Source organism: Nyctibius grandis, chromosome 8 (assembly GCF_013368605.1).
Source record: "Nyctibius grandis isolate bNycGra1 chromosome 8, bNycGra1.pri, whole genome shotgun sequence".
NCBI classification, from domain to species: domain Eukaryota; kingdom Metazoa; phylum Chordata; class Aves; order Nyctibiiformes; family Nyctibiidae; genus Nyctibius; species Nyctibius grandis.
Window position 1 is genome coordinate 19,915,164 of NC_090665.1, and position 16,255 is coordinate 19,931,418.

The 16,255-nt window shown below is 47.5% G+C and overlaps 1 protein-coding gene across 1 annotated transcript in view; it reads right to left on the reverse strand.

Moving 5' to 3' along the window:
- The window catches only part of SGPP2 (sphingosine-1-phosphate phosphatase 2), a 32,093-nt gene extending 17,037 nt beyond the window's left edge, over positions 1-15,056 (reverse strand). Inside the window, exons 1-2 of the mRNA XM_068407026.1 lie at positions 14,844-15,056; positions 179-337 (exon numbers count right to left, since the gene is read on the reverse strand). Coding sequence (XP_068263127.1) covers positions 179-337; positions 14,844-15,056 — 372 coding nt within the window. The remainder of the gene's footprint in view (positions 1-178; positions 338-14,843) is intronic.
- Positions 15,057-16,255: the final 1,199 nt, after the last annotated feature.

Sequence of the window (16,255 nt, forward strand, 5' to 3'; positions counted from 1 at the left end):
AAACATCGCAATGCCTCTGCTTCCTCAACACGTGAGTTACACACATAAATAACGTTGGCTTTTTTTTTGTTTGAAGGTATTTTGTTTGTTTGAAGGGTTATTCTTACTCTTAAATACTCATTTGCTACCATTACAGAATTAACAAGTGCAGGTTTAAATAAGTCACAGAAATACTTACAGACCAAATAATTACCATCCTTCTAGACACAGAGTGATCTATGTTCCAGTAGGTAAACGGAAGGAAAGTGATATAAAAAATCTCTTCTCCCAAAGCAGCTGAAAACTTGAACAAGTAGTAGTAGAAGTAGTTCTTCACAATATACTTCTGTGTGCAACCCTGAAAATGAAAGGATTTTAGAAAGTTTTAGTGAATTAGCAAATTATATAAAACACTTAAGACGTTTTAACTGTTACAGTTAAACAGCTGGGGTCCCAGCCCTTAAACCAAATAATTTGTTGGAACAAGCGTCAAGTAATGAAGTTCAATTTTTATATTAAAATGAAGACTATAGTGATAGCTACATTTCCTGCAGATCTATTCAAACTAATTAAGGGTAGCAGTCACATTGACAAAGATTTTCAAGAGATCGGATCAGTCTTTCCTCCAGAGAAATCAAGTATATTTAATAAAAGGGTACCGATGCGTTAATTTTGAAGTTTCTACATCTGTAGATAAAAAGAGCCACCATTGCTTTCACTGGAAACGTGTTTTGAGATAAAAAAAGTAAACTGCAATTACCGAACCATTTCATTTAAAACTTGCCTCATTACAGCAGGCAAAGTTTACCCTGCTAGTCCCTGCTGCTGCTGGCAGCAGCATCCCCTGCACCGCCCTCACTCCGGGCTCTTCCCACAGCAGGATGCTCATGGCACTGCACCACCATGAGTGCCGTGCCACTCGGACAGGGACAGCTCTTCTCTCTGCCCACTCGCAGCCTCGTTTCCCCCGGATCAGCTCATGCAGCTCTGAGAGCGGAGCCAGATCGCATGCACTGATCTGGGGGAAACGAGGCCGCGAGCGGGCAGAGAGAAGAGCTGTCCGTGTCACCACCAAATACTCGCTCCAGTATCTTCTAGGTAACAACCACCAGGTTGTCTCCTTGAATGTTACCAGCAGATATATTGCAAACAGTACCAGGTGACACTGCTTAGACCTTTATTTATTAATTTTATTAAGCTACAGACTTCACTGTTCTCTGGATTTGGCAGCTAGATGATTTGATTAGATGCACTCCACCTAATCTACTCTGCCCTGGTGAGGCCGCATCTGGAATACTGTGTCCAGTTCTGGGCCCCTCAGTTCAAGAAGGACAGGGAACTGCTAGAGAGAGTCCAGCGCAGAGCCACGAAGATGATTAAGGGCGTGGAACATCTCCCTTATGCGGAGAGGCTGAGGGAGCTGGGTCTCTTTAGCTTAGAGGAGACTGGGGGGTGACCTCATTAATGTTTATAAATATGTAAAGGGCAAGTGTCAAGAGGATGGAGCCAGGCTCTTCTCAGTGACATCCCTTGACAGGACAAGGGGCAATGGGTGCAAGCTGGAACACAGGAGGTTCCACATAAATATGAGGAAAAACTTCTTTACAGTGAGGGTAACTGAACACTGGAACAGGCTGCCCAGAGAGGTTGTGGAGTCTCCTTCTCTGGAGACATTCAAAACCCGCCTGGGCGTGTTCCTGTGTGATATGGTCTAGGTAATCCTGCTCCGGCAGGGGGATTGGACTAGATGATCTTTCGAGGTCCCTTCCAATCCCTAACATTCTGTGATTCTGTAATACATTTGTTTTCTCTCTTCTAAAAGGCTGCACCACAGCTGGGAAGCCACACAACAGCGTATATTGTTATGTCCATGACTTCGGTCACCTGTGGCAAGGTTTGCTGTTGCTGGCATTTGGGACTAGTACACCAGTATGAAGCCTCCCACCCTGTTACCAGCAGCAACATGCAACTGAAGCACGTTTTATACAAATACCCGTACACTTCAGAAAAAAGGAGATATACATGAAGAGGATTTTTGATTTGAGGGCAGGAGCAAGGGAGCCTATCTAGTCTCTCTCCACCTCCCCAAAAAGAAAAAAATATGGAAGTTGGCCGTGTAATATGAGATGAAAGAAATTCCTAAAGATGAGAGCTGAGAAGGGATCATGAAGGTTTCAGCACAGACACACTAAGATATAGGTTCAATATAAGCTCCTAAAACTCTTCTGAGAGGAAAACTATTATGCTTGAACTTGACTGTGTAACTAATCCAGAGACAAATTCTCATCCTATGTGCTAGTGAGAAAGTGTAAAAATCTTCTAAAGAGTCTCAACATGCAACTGTGACTCATTGTAAAAGCCATTAGAAGTTCCAGTCCCTTAATCTGCTTCCAGTATGGAGATGAGGCAAACTGCATGAAGACAACAAAAGCAAGATGGAAAGAAGCTGCAGCCATTCACCTATCACAGAAAAAAACCCCAACAACTTATTTAAATTGATTTTTGCATCAATAATCAGAAAAGATGAGTCAACGCTTTTGAAACACTGGGGTCACAGGAGCATTCCCCCATGTATTAGTAACAGAGGTCACAGATCAGTTACTGGCATCCCTCTAAGGTAATCCAGCAGTGCCGTGGCTGGCCGAAGGACAGAGCAATCAGGCTAAGTGTCTCGAGTCTCACACGCCACTTAGAAAACACCCCCAAAGCCATTAGCAACTCTGATGCTTCTGGCTGAGATCCTGAAACCCTATTTGGTCACACTTGCGTGGCCCCAAAGAAAGCTCTCTTCTGGCATCGCTAATTCCTCAATTAAGCAACAATCTCCAGTGTATTAGGAATTATGTGCTCATGCACCTTAGATCAAAAATGATCAGACATATCCCTAAGGTAAGTCTTTTATAATTGGAACCTTGTGGGATGCGGGTTAAAACTCCCTAATTCCAGTAATCTATTTTGTAAGGAAAAAAAATAATTTTTCAAGTTCTAAAAAAAATCTGGACTCAAAAAATATTTCCAGGCAGAAGGCAGGGCCAAGTCCTTTCATGAGATTTCTGAAGTCTTTTTCTTGCTTTCCTTTTTTATCAGAAATCACTCCCTACTTGTTTGTTTTTTTTGGTTGGTTGGTTTTCTAAACTTTTTTTTTTTAAACATTACACCAGCAGTTGTGGACAGCCCAACGTGTGAGGCAGGGGGCAAGCAGGTCACGCCTGTGACACACGATGGTAACAGCCACACGTTAGGCATGCCAGATATCACAGAATCGCTCCACCTGATTTTAGGCAGCGTATGGTAATAAAAAAGGCAATGTTTTCCATCACTGTGATCTTCAAGCATTGTAAGTACAGAAAGTCCACTCCGTGCACCTTCGCACCCTGGCCCGTGAGCGGTCCACATTCGGTTCCAGCAGTGCCCGTGCCCAGGAATTAGCTCACCTTTACTATTTAGATCCATTATTTCTGCAGAAAGCAAAGACTAGTGTGCTTTGTCAAGTGCCTTCCCTTCTCATTCTCATTCTAACCCCCGTGCAGGAAAAAGCCATTTCAATTATTTGCTTGAATATTTAGTGTCTCCTAACACTCTCAGAAGTTTATCCATTCTCTACTTTTAAGTAACTCTGATCTTTCGACTTGTTTATATTTAATGTACTGAAGTGACCTGATGCCTTCCACAACCTCTGAAGCACTTTCAGTGAGTCATCCCCTCCATCCCTCTCCATTCGCTCTCGATCAGAGAGGTTTCAATGGGCAGTAATTAAGGCTGCAGAGAAAGTCAGAATTTTAACAACATTTCAGAAGGAAGGTGTAATAAACCACGACATTCGCAGACACAGAAGACGGGTAATTTCACACAAAGGACTCTTACCATCAACTATAAAATATCTACTTTGAAAAAACTTAACTGCTCAAATTACAAGAGACTCACACATCCCATAAATTAACTACTTGCCTGAAGTACTGGCACAGAAAATGGCTATTGTAGGTCATCCTCATTCCGCAGTCTCCGCACACGGGTCATGGGTGGGTCGCCCACCCCAGGCGCCCACACCAGGGTCCGAGCGCAGCCCCCACAGCGCCCACCCAGCCTCCCCCGGCATGTGGGAGCACCCCCAAAGCCTCCCCACGGAGCAGCACAGCCCACAACACAGAGCACATCAAACCACCACTGTGGTGACTCCTGGGAGACACTCACACAATGACACAGCACACCAGGAATCCATACTCTTAGAAAGTACATACACAAAGAATGTTTAGCCTTTATAGCTGAAATAAAGGAACAGCAGCTGAGCCATTAATGTAATGGATTTAAAATGTATTTTTAGGCAGAGCTATACCCCCCCAAGACAAAAAAAAACCTGTGTAAAAAGATACCGCCCATTCCAGTTCCTGTAGGATCTCTCTCTTGTCAGAGCACTAAATAGGCACCAGCTTTTCCTGCCCTGTCTCTAGAGACAAGCTTTGCAGCATCAGACTTCTAAGTCTCAGAGCCCGACCCAGAGATACCATTAACTCACATTTTGTTCTCAGCTCTCAATTACTTTGGATCTTTTAGAAGACGTGCATGTTTAATTAACGTTTTTGAAGTCCCTTGCTTCCCTTGCAACAGAATTGCCTTGCAAAAGATCAGGAATTTCCCTCCCAAAGTCCCTACTCAATGCAGTGCAATACTTATCACTTAGGGATTTTTAATGCTGAAAAAAGGCACAAAATTTAGAGAAGCCACCAAAGACCAGGCACAAGAAAAAAAGCCAAAAATTCCCATCTATATGCTGCTGTACACAGAGACAATGGAAATCAGACAATTCAGTCTCATAGGTCAATACTGTGTGGAGCATAACCAGTGGGGAAAAAACCTTCTGTACTGCAGTGTTCTGCATAAGCAGTCAGTTTTAATGTCACCTTCTATATTTATTAACTGTACCCAGTTAATAAAAGAACCTATCAAGACACAACAAAAAAATCAGATGTTGGTGATCAGGTTTTGGAAAATAAGAAAAAGGAAAAACCACGATATCAAAGGCTTCAGCTCTCCCATCCATCTGCACAGCTAAATGTCAAACAACTTCAGAGTTTTCTGAAGCTCCAACATGCAGCTGAGAGCAGTAACATCTCCAGCACCTACGCATTCACCTTCCCTGGGAGCACCGACACTAGAAACTCACCACTCCAAGATGAAAGAAGAGGGTGGCCAGGAAAAGGGGGCTATGCCCCACTGGGAGATCCCGGTGTGGCCGCAAGCCCCTCGCAGGGAGGCATTGGAGGCACAGGACTGGTGTTAAGGTGATGGAGGTGGTGGCAAAGGAGGGATACAGACATAAGGAAGAAATGGCAGAGAGGTCAGAAAGACAGCAGAGAGGAGGGCAGTAGCACACAGCCCACACAACATGCACACAAGGAGCCTCAAGGCATGAAAAACTCACCTAACCAAACCCACATATATGTGCAGCTTCCTGCTCTGCTCAGGTGCTTTTAACCAAGTAAATCTTTTTTACCCTCTCCGGAATGTGACGCAGCCAGTTAACAAGAGTTGTCCAGCTTTACGTAGTGACCTTGTTGTTGGAGAGGCACCCAGAGCTAACTGAAACCTGAGAGATGTGGGGATGGAGACAGAGCTCACGAGAAAACCCTCCTTAAATGCTACAAGGTTCTGGCCAGCTCTGCTATTAGCAGGAAGGGCTTGTCGACTACGACACAAACAGGCAACGTCCAACTCGCAGCTGCTGTGCACGTGTTTACAGTGGTGTGCACTAATGGCATGAGGAGTAGGGACATGGCCTTGAATTGATGCAGAAGCAAGACAGTCTGTGCATGAGAAGTGACAACATGCGAGCTTCAAGCCAGACAATCGTAATGCTTTCAACAGCCAAAGAACAAGCAGGGAGTCTAAAAGTCAGGCAGGCTTCTGGCAGCATTTCAGTAGTTTCTTAATTCATTCAAAGCACAAAAAAGGCCATGATGTAAAGCTCTCAGCAAGGTACTTCAACAGAGCAGTGCTGCATGGCCAGCGGCACCGGGGATGCCTGGAAGCTGTCAGGCTGAAATGGGCCAGGCTTTGCAGGACCGAAGGCTGAGGCCAGTCAAGTGGGAAACAGTAAACGTGTCCAGTACTCCCACCAGCACTGCCATGCTGGGCACAGTCCTCGCCCAGTCAGTATCTCGCACCATTCGTCACATCTTACATCAGTACATCTTCATCCAAAGCTTCCTCTTCAGACTGGAAAGGATGGTCAGCTGAGACAGGCACTCACACCTGCACCATCAACATGGGCTCAGTGTGCCCAGCACACCACAGCCAGGAGGCGTCTAGGACACAGTTAAGACACCCCAGTTAATTCCTGAAGATTTCAATTTTTTTTAATCTTCAGACTATTTTCCCTTCCACTCTGATTAGTACTCAGAAGGCAGACTGAATTATAGGTTATATTTCTGTATATTGCTCTTGAAATAACATAATTAGGCCTCCTTCCTTCTGTTGAAAGAACACAGGTAGATGTAACAGAATCTGCCAAGTCATTTAAATACAAAATGGAATAAAACTAGAGTTGACAGAGCACTTGTTTAGGCAATTAATAGGAAGAATCAATGAATGAAAAAATTGATTATGTAATCTTCCTGAAAGAAAGCCTTCTTAATTATAAAAAGAGAAAAGAAAAGCCTGTAAGACTCCCAGAGACACAGGGGAACAGCTGCTAACAAGACTGAGATTGCTTGTGAAGGACTATGCCTGCAGTCAGCTGGAAGGACAGCCTCGTGTTTCCTGAAAGACAGCCTAACCGAAATCTAGCCCAGCTTGTCCACCAAGGACGGACCGTTTACACTCCCATCACTCTGACAGAAGTTTGAGTAACCTGTCCTTACCAGTGCTGGTGATGAAGGCTCCACTGCTTGCTCCAGGCAATCTTCAAGTGCTTTGCTCTCCTGCCACCTAGCCTGAAACTTTCATACTGGAATTTAAACCTATGACTATTTTCTTACCTACTGCGGGAAAGGAACAAATTGTTTCCTTCCTCTGAAGACTGACAGAGGCGAAGCTTGTTACAAGGGTTCAAGAAGGACATAACTGTCCTGTCTTCCACTGCTTAATCATCTGGTATTTCTTACAGAAGATATTTAGCGTTTTCCAGACACAGCACTTAACATGCCTGTCCTGAATTACAGTGCCCAAAGATCAGACACGACATAGTAATGCTGAAGGAATGGTCCTGCACAATTTCATTCATTTTGCAAGCTCTTCTCAGAATAGCATGCCACCATTGAACGATGCTCAACCTGTGATCTCCTCTAACCACTTTTTCCCCTCCATGAAAGCACTACCAAGTCTATTGTTTGCCATTCTGCAGTTGAGTATTTATTAGACCTGCTGTTCAATAGGTATCTGCACCCATTGAACAGAAGTCAATTTTAAACCGTATCCTCAGCTTGACAAGACTATTTGATTTCTGTTCTTGTCCTCCAGCCTACCTGCAGCTCCTCTTAAATTCATCTCACAGGCTGCATGCCTCACACCTAAATTTCCAGCTAGTTACTTCCACACGACTATGAAACCTATTCTGAAGGGCCTCTGTACTCATCACTTTCCATCAAAAGGTGCTCCTCACAGCACTCAAACTCATAGGCCATTCAACTTCATATATTCCTTTCTTAGCAGATGCCTGGAGAGCTGACATCCGTGATTCCTACCAGCTCATATGCTTTGCAGCTTGTGCTAATTGCTAACAAAAAGGCAAGATCATCTGATCTTCTCCACACAGTGGTCTCATGGTATCAGAATGATGTTTCAGCCCTTTTCTTCCAATATCACTCAGATAAATACAAAGAGGTCTACTTTCCACCACGGTTTTCAGACTTGTGAGCAAACACCTATATACACATCCCTGACACAGAGTGTAATGCCTTTGTCTTTATTTCCTTGCACACTCTTGATGGAAAGTTGTTCCTCTCATGGCCATTCCAGTTGCCCCAGTAACTCCTCAGACATCCAGTTCTTACGCTTTTGTTTTTAATCACTGATGAGTGTTAACAGCAGCCTCCTGCCAAGAAAGCTGCACAACACCAGCGTAAGTAGGGCTGCGTGCATCTGCTTCTTGATGAACACAATGAAGGTGTGCTTCAGCATCCTCCTACGTTCCAGGAAGAACTTGCTGATTTGTGCAACAGGGCAAGAGAGAGGCAGGAGAGGGAAGGGCAGAAGGAAAAGGCTCCCTTCCTCCCTGTTTTACAGTGGAAGAACAGGTTTGTTTAATTGCATTTTAATTTGCAAGAATTAGATTGCAATTTTGTGATGTGCACCATGGAGAGCCTATGCCTGAAAGTGTCTGAGGAAGTCACTTCAAGAGTTAGGTAGCTACAATGTCTGTGGACAGAGGGAGGAAAAAAACATAAGTTAAGAACAAGAGAAAGCAAATTACAGACAGTTCAGAAGGACAGGGACTCCAGCTTTGAAACACAGAACAAAAATTCCTCTGAAACTCAACTGTACTTCATATCTCCAAAGGTTGAGTGTTCCTAAAAGCGTTTTTGGATAGAAGGAGGATGCATCACACAACAACAGTTTTCAAACTGTGCAGCACTAGATGGCCAGCCTGCCCACACGTTAGCTCCCTGCAAGAATCACCACCTCTTATTTTTGACTTCCTGCCAAAACACGAGTCAGAGCGTTACTAGGACCTGCGTGGCTGCTAGATACCCAAGCTGCTCTCCAGAGATCCAGAGAAGGAGGAGTGGGAAGCCCCTCAATTCACTTCTCCCCCAGCACACCAAGTTTGAGGAGCTCCCAGCTGATGGGAGCTCCTCAACAGAAGCATGCGGGAATGGCCAAATGACCACAGAGAACCAGGACTTCACTGTTATGTTTATTTTCAGAGCAAAAAAGCTTGTTCTCTTCTTAAGACTTGGTTTTAGAAATGAACTACAGCCTGCAAATTTGACACAATAGATTAGTCGTGTATTTCCACCCAGCAGCATCATGAATCCAGTCAGCTTGCTTTTGCACACAGATCGGTTCCACTGCAGAGGTCTATTTTGAGAGGCACAGAGCAGAAAGGCTTCTGGAAGATAAATGGGCAGAGTAATACCACACCATTTTCAGACAACTAAATTATTATCTTTTTTAGTCTGTTATAATCAGGCACCATCACAGGGAGACGTGAGTGTTTCCCCAGCAGATAGTTCCAGGATCCAAGTCAAAGAACAGTTTTCTAAGGTAGCATTGAATAAGGCTTCAGGTTAAGTATCATTGCAAATATGCCAGTCCCAGGCAGATGTGCTCCTGGAAGGCAGAGACCATGGTAAACGCGAAGGGACACGGTGTTCAAATTGCAGCCGTGACTGCAGAGGCATGCTGGAGGGCACCTCAGCAGCCAGCCAGCCCCTGGGGATGAGCGCCATAGGTAAGGTGTTCTCAGCTCACTTGGTGCCTCGTTATTAGTCACAATTAGTGCAGGCTATGCCAATGTCAGCTCCGTTTGTGATGGGGAAGCACACAAGAAGAGCAACATGTAACCTGACGTTGCCAACAAGCACTGCTTCAAGGGTCTCTTCTGCTGCTTCAAGGCCAGGACCTCCTACACCGCTGAACAAGTGACTCTGTGGATGAAGCCCCCTGGCACCCCAGCACTGCTCGGCACAGCACGGCTGGCATGGCTCGGCGGGTGCTTGCAAGGTTTAACACCTCGGTCTGTGCCAGTTCACTGCTCACCCTGGCACCTCACAGCTACGGGTGACACTGGCACCACAGCTGCCCTGCCGTACATGCCCCCTTCTCCTCCCTAGACCCCTCTTACAGCGTTTTGCTTATTCTGTCCTCTGCTTTGTGCCATACATCCTGGTCCACGGGCCTTATATTTGTCAGGGAACAGGTTCCTCACTGCTAATGCCTATGAGCCCTTTCCTGTACAAACACTCTGTCTCGGCTCTCTTGTGGCACGACTGAGGTGTCTGACGTTGTCTTCTCCTGGAAAATGCAGTATCTCAACACTCTCCCTTTGCACAGAGAAACGTCAATAGGGAACACTGAAGGCAATACACCTAATTAAACTGCTTAGCATAAGCAGAGGTTATAGTTGCGTCAAGTCGAGCTAGCTGCAAAGGGGATAACAACAACCAGGTCTGCTGTTACAGAACAGCTACACAGCTTCACGCGTACCAGAACCAGAAGTTCAGGGAACTCATTAGCAGTAGTTTGCAACAGCAAGTTGTCTTCAAAAGGAAGGATTAACATAGGTGTTTTTTTATATCTAGTAATAAATATTCACAAATATAGCAACACAATAAAATAGTAATAAATTACAAAGTAACACCATGTTAAAGCATTCACGTACCTCTAAATCTAGACCAATAGTGGTTTACCTTGGAAAAATAAGTTACAGGTGCTAACTATACTGAACCAATAAGAAGCCCTATAAAGCAGGAACATGAGTGGCCATTTTAAATAAAAATCTCATGGTTTAGACAACACTACCTGTGCATTCTAGTCCTTGGATTTACTTGCCATAGCAGTCAACAGTCACCTGCCATTGCCCAGATGACCTATAAATATTCCCTGTAGAGCACAGACATGAGGTAGAATAAAAGAACTGGCTGTCCAAAGGAATTTTCCAGGGAGAATAGATTTTTCCTGGCTCCTTGCTCATTAAACCTATCCCTGTACTCCAGAGACCCAAAGGAGAAAAACAATAGCAGAGGAGCTTTTATTTTTCTGGCTGATATCTGAACTAATGGCTTAAGACATTCAGCAGAGTTATAAAACAGTGAGTGGCTCACCTCCAAGGACTGGCATTAATCCTCAGATCCTGACAGCTCATCACAAGGTCCAGCAGCCTCCAGAAGGATGACCCAGGCTGTGAGCTGGGAAGTGCTGAGTCACAAAGCACCTCACCATCAGTGTGAGGGCTGGGGCTCCTGGCACAGGCCCTCGCAGACCCCCTGCACACCACCCACCTCGCTTCAAAAGGACCATCACTCATAGGGCTGGCCAAAACTATCTGATGAAACTATCTCATTCACACAGGCTAACAAGTCCCTTATCAGCTGCTTTCCATGGGAACCTTGAAACAAAAATTGGACACGTGCAAGACAGGCAAGCTCCCTCGGCCGCCACACCAGGTAGGGGAGAGCTGAACACGAAGTACCAGAGCAGCGGGCACAACGCTGAGGAACATGAGCCTCGCCCTCAGCCCATCGAAATAAGAAACTGGATCTTACATTTCTCCAGCTGCAGCTCCAAACAGAGGAAAGTCCAAAAGTTCAGCTATATTCTACAGGAGAACAAAGCATTGGTACTCGAGACAGAAACACCTTGCTGCCAGCTCTCCTAACTGTGCTCGTGGGCTTTTCTCACAAAGGTTTGTCTCATCTGCTGAACCCACCTCAGCTACTGTCAACTTTCTGCTGCATAGTAAAGGGAAATAATGTGAAACTGAGTAAGCCAGTAATATGATTAAGAAAGGAAAAGCAAGGCGCTGAAGCTGATGCAAAAGTCTGATGCGAGGGAACACTACAGAAGAGAGACCTTGACTCAAGCTTTAGGGCAAGTCTGCTTCAAATTACCAGATATCCCATCATAGCAAAAGCAGTGATGGGATATCTGGCAACGGTTTCATCCATGTGTTGCCAATAATTAACTACATTTTTGGGGACTGCAATACATCTGAGACGGATGTGCAGTTTTTACCTACCTTCTCCATTTCTGTTACCACCACCTTGCTGTTATCCTGGTTATTAGCCTCCTCACCTAAGGCAGAAGCAAGAACTATACAATCACTAAACGTGATCAGGCAGTTTGTAAACATTACACCAGTCCGGAGCAGTTCTGACAGTTAAGGTATAACTAAAGAGTAAATACGAACTGTACTCTTTCAAAGTCAGGAAGACAGATCTCAAGAGGTGATAAAGCACCTGGGAAGAGTGGAGAAAAAATAAACAAATCTCTACAGACAACTTTGAATAAGAGATTTTTTTTTTTTCTTTGTGACCTTTAATTCTGGCTATCAATTTCAGGAGCAAAAGTCCATCAGGAGGTTACAGATAAGCAGAGCTCCACTTCTTAAATATACACAACATTTATTTGGCCGCTCACTAAAACACTGGACAAGTCTTCAGAAAGTTAGATAGTATTTTTAAGTGTGCAACATGAGGACTTTACACAGAGCATCAGGAAAAGTTATCTTCCAAGCAGTTTCAGAAATAAATTCCCTGCAAAACAAACTAATACTAGAGAGGAGTGTAGAAAACAAAGAAGTATCAGCTAGAGACAGGATAATTATACGAAGTTACTGTCTTGTCTTCCATAGTAATAAAACCCAAAAGTTCCCTCACCAAAAGCCCATGGGTTCAATATTAACTCCAAGCCAGGGCATAAATCCAGCCAGTGTGTTGGACTAGCACCATTTTGTATTATCCTCAGACACCTGAGTTTTCACTTGAAGTATTAAGAAGTGTTTCTAACTGATCTGGTAACCAAGGGAACATCACGAACATGGGCTAGGCAACTGATTCAGTATTTAAGAAACACACCCAGCCCTCGCTGTCACATCTAAGCTTTTCATTCCTTGTCTCGTCATCTCAGGGCAGCTCATGTGGGGCAGACGGGACTGAATTACAAAGGGTCAGCAATACAGCCAGTCATTGTGCTGCTGACCACTGTAATGAGGCCTTGCTGACTTCTTTTTTTAAACACATAAAATCTGTGGATTATACATAAAAGACAGCACTGATACATAGCAAGCAGCACTGCTTGCAACAAATGCATGCAGATAATTAAAAGCCTCCTTCTCCCAGATGAAGAGCTGTTCTGTCTCGTTACCCTCCTGAGGGATCCCCCCTTCTCTCCCTGAAGTATGACACCCATCCCTACCAGGTGTGTCCATCCTCACCCAAACCACCACCAGCTGGTATCCCTCAGCTCCCCTTCCCCAGAGTCCCTCCAGCTGGGCTACCTCAGCACACTATCCAGCCCACATCAGACACAGAGGCCTGAGAGCTGGCACCGAAGAAAGGTAGAATGTCCTGGAGAGGTGGAGCTGTGGCAGCCTCAGCATCTGGCCAACTGTTCACATCTTCTTCGCTCAAGCATGCAATTATATACTCCGTTTTCACAGGTAAAACCTACTGATTGTCCAAGAACTTATGCAGGAGATCCGGAAAACCTCTAAGACTACCGCATTGTTGCAGTAAAGACAAAGTAACATGAAAGTTACTACCTCACAGAAACCTGTCCTGATAATAGGGACTTTGAAACTCATAGGCTTCAGGAAGGGATGCTCAAGGCACAGAGCCATCCAAGGTCACCAGGTGTGAGATGCAAGTGCAGTGCTTAAGCACCTTTCTGCAAACACCTGGAGCTAAGAGCAAGAAAATACCACTGTCCATAGAGAGTTTATGGCTGAGGACTTTGCTATGTGTATTAGACTCCTAAACCCACTAGGCTCCTAAATCCACTTTACAGATACACCAGGGCAACCCCAGTTCATTTAGCAACAGAGCAGTATGGGTTTTGGCATAAGGAAGATCCAAATTCAAATTCACTTCCTGCATCTCCTGGCAGGCTGCAGAAGACTCTCTTTGTAAAAATGGATTTTCACAGGAGCAGAGAGAATCTTTGGATTTGAACCCAACTTTCACATGTTTCAGAAGTGAGTGTCCAAGTTATGTGGAAACAAACCCTTCTGCTTTTATCTCCAAGTCTCATGGAGTCTCACCCTGGACACAGTCACCCTGCAGTAAAGGCAGTTGTGTCTTTGTCAAACCCGAAACAATTGCTCCAGCTGAAGTGAACAGCTCTATTCGTGGAGCATGAACTTCGATAGGATTTTAGTATGAGCACTGTTACATTAACCATATCACTGTTCAAAAGCAAGTAGTGAAAACAAAACTTTTCGTTCATTATCTGCATAATTTTCTTAAAATAGTTTACTGCTGTTCGTTCAGAAGTGAACACACTGAAGGGCTACCCCAGTTTTCCTCATCTTCTAATTGAGAGTCAGGCTGATGAAGAATTTTGGATGCTTGAAGCAGCAACCCAAGCTCTAGATGTAGAACAGGGAAGAGTGAAACAGTACGAGAGGGGAGGAGCGGCAGAGCTGTGGCGTTCACGCCTGGCCCGTGTTTATTTTGCGGGTAGAGTTCGGAAGCCCATTCCCACATCTCCTCTCAGAAGGCACCACAAAGTGATCTGCTAATGAATTCAAGTCATTGCGGGAACAGAAAAAGCAGGTCATCCAACCCGTCCGCGTGGGTTGCGCCATGCCCTCCCCGCTCCCTGCACACACACCAGCCCGCGCACGGGGCGCCGGGCCCGGCCTGCCCGCGGGGGCGCGGGGAGCGCAGCCCGGCGCCGGCTGCGGGAGGCTGAGCGGAACCCGCGCAGGCCCGGCGGCACAGCCACGGGCAGAGCCCCCCGCCCCTGGGACAGCAGCGAGAAGCCGCGGGTCCGCGAGGCAGCCCCCCACGGGCACCCCCGCAGGGAGGGAGACCCGCGGCCAGCAGAACTGCCTCCGCAGCCGCGGGGAGACCTGCGCCCCGCGGGGCGGCAGCGCTGCTGCACAGCTTCCCCAGGCACCGCGACAGGCAGAGCCCCGTCACACCCGTTACCTCATTTCGGGGGCGCCAGCGATGGCGGGGGGAAGCGGAGAACCCCAGAAACCCCTCCCCGGCGGGGCCGGGATGACGCCGAGCCGCGGCCCCGCGCATCGTCCCCGGCCCCGGCGCTCCCGCGCAGCCCGGACCCTCCATCCCTCCTCCCGCTCCCCCGCCCGGGCAGGCGGCGGGATGCGGGGAGACCCCCCCCGGGGAGCCCCGGCGCACACGGCCGCGGGGGGAGGCTCTGCTGAGTCACAGCCGGGCCCGGCCGCCCCCCGCGGCACTCACCTGCGGGCCGTGGCCGCTCCGCACCCCGTTGGGGGGGCCGCAGCCTACGGCTGCCGGGCAGTGCAGCGCACCCGCACCATTGCAGGCGCCGCGGTCCCAGGCCCCCTCCGCGGGGTCGCCGCCGCCCTCCTCACCGGCAGGGAAGAGCCCGCAGCAGCGCTGGAAGCGCGCCACGGGCTGGGAGCTGCGCAGGGTGCCTAGCAGGCGGGCCATGCTGCCGGCAGCCTCCGCGCCGCGCAGCCCCGAACCCGCGCAGGGGCCGCGGGGCCGCGGGCAGGTGCGTCCCGCCCCGCCCCGCCCCGGCTGGTGCTCCCGCCCCGCCCGCACAGGTGCGGTACCCCGCCCGCACAGGTGCGGTGCCCCGTCCGGGAGCGCCCCCTGCCGGCCGGGCCGCGCGCGCCCCCCCCCCGGTGCTCCTCCCGCCCGGCTGCGGGAGCCCCCAGCCCCTCGGGGCCGGGCCGGGCCGGGCCGGGCCGGGGCCGGGGCCGGGGCGCGGCGGTGCCCCTCCCGACGGCAGGGGGGAACTCAGCAACTTCCTCTTTTTTGTCATTTTTCCTCCCATGCCTACCCCGGTAAAGAAAAGAATATCATCCACCTTGGGGTAAACGCAGCCCGCTTGCTTAACCTGAAGATAAAACGCCCCGAATCTCACCAGGAGCTTCGGGATTTCCTTGGAAAACCCTTAAACATGGATGCCATGGAAAGGCAGTCGAGGAGGATGGCAGGCGAGAGCCTCTGCCCTTCCCTGGGCAAGCCCTCACACCACCGCTCCTCTGCGTGGAAGGGCTGCGTGGGCTCGTCTCCCACCAGTTCCCCTCTTGCATGTAACGCACACTCTGGGCTGGCCCTGCTTTTGTTTTGTCCCATCTTGGAGCCAGCATTTATTTTTTCTCCTGAATATTTACACAGATATATTGTATACATACACATGTACACATACACATATAAGCACCTGGCTCCAAGTATTTTCTCCCCTAAATACAGGTATGGAGTTTCCCATAGAAAGAACTTATCACAAGCCCTGGGGCTGCAAAACTTGCTGTGGATGGTACTTGCTGATTTCTGCTCTTGAAACATTAAGGACCTTAATTTTGTTGGTGCATTTGGATTTTTAGAACAGCCCATTTCTATCCCCAGAAATACATTTTGTACAAAGACTGCAAAATCATCGTTCACTCAATGCAAGCTCATTGCAAATTTGTTACTTTTTTTTTTCCCCTCTCAAATACCCCAAATTATCCAGGATTGCATCAAGGCTTTTTCTTCCCAAGGCCCTTGAAAACCAAAGCCATGCTCCTTTGCTTTTTAGAAAGTCGGTTTATCCCTGTGCCATTGCTTGTGCTGGCTGTGGGAGACGCTCACCCAGCCTCTGCGAGTGCCAGCGCTCTCAAGGTGGCAGGGTCCCCTCCTCA